Source organism: Oncorhynchus tshawytscha, unplaced genomic scaffold, assembly GCF_018296145.1.
Source record: "Oncorhynchus tshawytscha isolate Ot180627B unplaced genomic scaffold, Otsh_v2.0 Un_contig_5239_pilon_pilon, whole genome shotgun sequence".
In the NCBI taxonomy this organism is placed as follows: Eukaryota; Metazoa; Chordata; class Actinopteri; order Salmoniformes; family Salmonidae; genus Oncorhynchus; species Oncorhynchus tshawytscha.
Window position 1 is genome coordinate 1 of NW_024606463.1, and position 5,216 is coordinate 5,216.

General features: G+C 42.3%; 1 protein-coding gene across 1 annotated transcript; it reads right to left on the reverse strand.

The window, feature by feature from the left end:
* Positions 1 to 2,434: 2,434 nt before the first annotated feature.
* LOC121842172 (beta-galactosidase-1-like protein) lies at positions 2,435 to 4,380 on the reverse strand (the record flags this gene model as incomplete). Its single annotated transcript, XM_042312248.1, has 4 exons — positions 2,435 to 2,497; positions 3,095 to 3,213; positions 3,525 to 3,565; positions 4,259 to 4,380. Coding segments are annotated over 4 exons (345 nt in total), but the record flags the coding sequence as incomplete, so codon positions are not given.
* Between the last annotated feature and the right edge of the window lie 836 nt (positions 4,381 to 5,216).

A 5,216-nucleotide genomic window follows, 5' to 3' on the forward strand; every position in this document is an offset into this window, starting at 1 on the left:
GAACAGTTTGGTGTTCCAGCATGATGGAAGCACCTTACCATAAGGCAAAAGTGATAACTAAGTGGCTCGGGGGAACAAAACACATCCAATATTTTAGGTCCATAGCCAGGAAACTCCCAGACCTTAATCCCATTGAGAACATGGTCAATCCTCCAAGGCGGGTGGACAAACAAACAACCCACAAACTCCAAGCATTGATTACGCAAGAATGGACTGCCATCAGTCAGGATGTGGCCCAGAAGTTAATTGACAGCATGCCAGGGAGGATTGCAGAGGTCTTGAAAGAAGGGTCAACACTGCAAATATTGACTCTTTGCATCAACTTCATGTAATTGTAAATAAAAGCCTTTGACACTTATGAAATGCTTGTAATTATACTTCAGTATTCCATAGTAACATCTGACAACAATATCTAAAGACACTGAAGCAGCAAGCGTTGGAAATTAATATGTGTCATTCTCAACTTTTGGCCACGTCTGTACGTACCTGTGGGAATGGCGTCATCGATGCACTTATTGATAAAGCCAGTGACTGATGTGCTGTACTCCTCAATGCCATCGGAAGAATTCCAGAACATATTCCAGTCTGTGATAGCAAAACGGTCCTGTAGTTTAGCATCTGCTTCATCTGACCACTTTTTTTTTCAGACCGAGTCACTGGTGCTTCCTGCTTTAATTTTTTTGTAAGCAGGAATCATCAGTGGAATATGTTCTGGGATTCCTCCGATGGCATTGAGGAGTACAATACATCAGTCACTGGCTTCATCAATAAGTCAGGAGGATAGAATTATGGTCAGATTTGCCAAATGGAGGGTGAGGGAGAGCTTTATGCGTGTCTCTGTGTGTGTGGAGTATAGGTGGTCCAGAGTCTTTTCCCCCTCTGGTTGCACATTTAACATGTTGATAGGAAATTTGGTAAAACGGATTTAAGTTTCCCTGCATTAAGGAGTCGGCTCCTAGGAGCCTCAGGGTGAGCAGTTTCTCGTTCGCTTTTGGTGGAATATACTGATTACACTATAAGGTGAGGAATCCAAACGACTTGCATCCACACATCACACAGTTGATTTTATGTGCATTTTACATTTACTGTACTTTTCATCACATTTGTTGATAACGGAATCTGAAAATACTCTGGATACATTCAGTAACATGACCAGAATATGTGGGTAGGTACAACAAGAAAAAACTATGACAAGGGGTTGAATGAGAGGACTAACTGGTGTCTCCAAGTGGCCACACACCTCTCCAGACTGGGGTTAGTGAGAGGACTTACTAGTGTCTCCAAGTGGCCACACCTCTCCAGACTGGGGGTTAGTGAGAGGACTAACTGGTGTCTCCAAGTGGCCACATACCTCTCCAGACTGGGGGTTAGTGAGAGGACTAACTGCTGTCTCCAAGTGGCCGCACACCTCTCCAGACTGGGGGTTTGTGAGTGGATTTACTAGTGTCGGTTAGTGAGAGGACTAACTGGTGTCTCTAAGTGGCCACACTCTAGTGCTGTAATAAGGCACTGTGGTGGTTGATGGTAGTAAAGTATGCCATAATAAGGCTGGGTCCTGGTAGTAAAGTATGCTGTAATAAGGCTGGGTCCTGGTAGTAAAGTATGCTATAATAAGGCTGGGTCCTGGTAGTAAAGTATGCCGTAATAAGGCTGGGTCCTGGTAGTAAAGTATGCCGTAATAAGGCTGGGTCCAAGTAAAGTATGCTGTAATAAGGCTGGGTCCTGGTAGTAAAGTATGCTGTAATAAGGCACTGTGGTGGTTGATGGTAGTAAAGTATGCTGTAATAAGGCTGGGTCCTGGTAGGAAAGTATGCTGTAATAAGGCTGGGTCCTGGTTGTAAAGTATGCTGTAATAAGGCTGGGTCCTGGTAGTAAAGTATGCTGTAATAAGGCACTGTGGTGGTTGATGGTAGTAAAGTATGCTGTAATAAGGCTGGGTCCTGGTAGTAAAGTATGCTGTAATAAGGCTGGGTCCTGGTAGTAAAGTATGCTGTAATAAGGCTGGGTCCTGGTTGTAAAGTATGCTGTAATAAGGCTGGGTCCTGGTAGTAAAGTATGCTGTAATAAGGCTGGGTCCTGGTAGTAAAGTATGCTGTAATAAGGCACTGTGGTGGTTGATGGTAGTAAAGTATGCTGTAATAAGGCTGGGTCCTAGTAGTAAAGTATGCTGTAATAAGGCTGGGTTCTGATAGTAAAGTATGCTGTAATAAGGCTGGGTTCTGGTAGTAAAGTATGCTGTAATAAGGCTGGGTCCTGGTAGTAAAGTATGCTGTAATAAGGCTGGGTCCTGGTAGTAAAGTATGCTGTAATAAGGCTGGGTCCTGGTAGTAAAGTATGCTGTAATAAGGCTGGGTCCTGGTTGTAAAGTATGCTGTAATAAGGCTGGGTCCTGGTTGTAAAGTATGCTGTAAATAAGCCCATACCATTGTCAGAGTCACAAAGCCATAGGCCATCTTGGGAGAGGCTGGGGCATGGGACCCACAGGGATGTCTCTGAACTAGAAAGGGGAAAACATAGCCAGTATTAACATACATGTCATCAATACCATATATTTCAAAGGGGGGCTGCATCTGAAATGCCTCTCTGTATAGTGTGATACTTTTGACCAGAGCCCGTGCATCCTAGTATGCCCTATATAATACACTGGAGCACTATGGGTCTTGGTCAAGTAGTGCACTATATAGGGCATAGAGTGCCATTTGGGACATAACCTAAGATGAACTGAGTCCTGTGGGTTTGTCCCAGTCTTGTTACCATGGTGATGGTGTCTGAATGGCCAGTATATTCTCTACTGGGTTAGGGCAGGTTAAGGGTTAGGCTTGTTACCATGGTGATGGTGTTCCGTATGGCCAGTATATTCTCTACTGGGTTAGGACAGGTTAAGGCTTGTTACCTTGCTGATGGTGTTCCGTATGGCCAGTATCTTCTCTACTGGGTTAGGACAGGTTAAGGGTTGTTACCATGGTGATGGTGTTCCGTATGGCCAGTATCTTCTCTACTGGGTTAGGACAGGTTAAGGCTTGTTACCTTGCTGATGGTGTCCCGTATGGCCTGTATATTCTCGACTGGGTTAGGACAGGTTAAGGCTTGTTACCTTGCTGATGGTGTCCCGTATGGCTAGTAGTTTCTCTGTAGGGTCTCCTGCCTCAGACAGAGGGGCGTTGTAGTCATAACTGGTCACTACCGACCTAAACCTGTTATCATGGTCCGCTCCTACAGGGTTAACACAACTACAGTTATACATCTGATCCTACAGGGTTAACACAACTACAGTTATACATCTGATCCTACAGGGTTAACACGACAACAGATATACATCTGCTCCTACAGGGTTAACACAACTACAGTTATACATCTGCTCCTACAGGGTTAACACGACAACAGCTGCTCCTACAGGGTTAACACAACTACAGCTGCTCCTACAGGGTTAACATGAGGGAACAACAAGTTATACTTTGACAGTATTAAATGATTGGTATACGAGACTTAATGAAGGAAATATTGATACAGGCTATTAAACCAACCATTCCAGTAGCCGAAGTTGGTCCCTCCTTCAAACATATACCTGTAGTGAGAGAATAGAACAACTGCTGTTGTTATGTTGTGGGATGATTAAAAAAAATTAAAAAGCTTGTTCCTTACTACAACACCTTACCAATCACATTGTTCCTTACTACTACACCTTACCAATCGCATTGTTCCTTACTACAGCACCTTACCAATCACATTGTTCCTTACTACAACACCTTACCAATCACATTGTTCCTTACTACAACACCTTACCAATCACATTGTTCCTTACTACGGCTCCTTACCAATCACATTGTTCCTTACTACAACACCTTACCAATCACATTGTTCCTTACTGCGGCACCTTACCAATCACATTGTTCCTTACCAATCATATTGTTCCTTACTACGGCTCCTTACCAATCACATTGTTCCTTACTACAGCTCCTTACCAATCACATTGTTCCTTACTACGGCTCCTTACCAATCACATTGTTCCTTACTACTACACCTTACCAATCACATTGTTCCTTACTACAACACCTTACCAATCACATTGTTCCTTACTACGGCACCTTACCAATCACATTGTTCCTTACTACAACACCTTACCAATCACATTGTTCCTTACTACAACACCTTACCAATCACATTATTTTCAGTGTCTTATCAGTGAATGGCTAAAACATTTCCCTTTTTTATGAAACCTTTGGCACTTCTATCATACAAAGAGGGTTCGAGGACCTACATGTTGACGCTGGCTCCCATGCTGAGCATCTCCCCCAGCATCCTGCTGACCTTCTGGGTGTCCACCTGAGCATGCTGGTCCCCCCAGTGGTCCAGCCACCCCGTGTAGAACTCAGAGTTCACCTGGAACACACAGGAGATTAGTCTGGTCATGTTACTACATCATCTAATAGTTTAGTCTGGTCATAGTACTACATCATCATCTAATAGTTTAGTCTGGTCATGGTACGACATCATCATCTAATAGTTTAGTCTGGTCATGGTATTATATCATCTAATAGTTTAGTCTGGTCATGGAACTACATCATCAATATCTAATAGTTTAGTCTGGTCATGGTACTACATCATCATCATCTAATAGTTTAGTCTGGTCATGGTACTACATCATCATCATCTAATAGTTTAGTCTGGTCATAGTACTACATCATCATCTAATAGTTTAGTCTGGTCATGGTACTACATCATCATCATCTAATAGTTTAGTCTGGTCATGGTACTACATCATCATCATCTAATAGTTTAGTCTGGTCATAGTACTACATCATCATCTAATAGTTTAGTCTGGTCATGGTACTACATAATGATCATCTAATAGTTTAGTCTGGTCATGGTACTACATCATCATCATCTAATAGTTTAGTCTGGTCATGGTACTACATCATCATCATCTAATAGTTTAGTCTGGTCATGGTACTACATCATCATCATCTAATAGTTTAGTCTGGTCATGGTACTACATCATCATCATCATCTAATAGTTTAGTTTGGTCATGGTACTACATCATCATCTAATAGTTTAGTCTGGTCATGGTACTACATCATCATCATCTAATAGTTTAGTCTGGTCATGGTACTCATCATCATCATCATCTAATAGTTTAGTCTGGTCATGGTACTACATCATCATTATCTAATAGTTTAGTCTGGTCATGGTACTACATCATCATCTAATAGTTTAG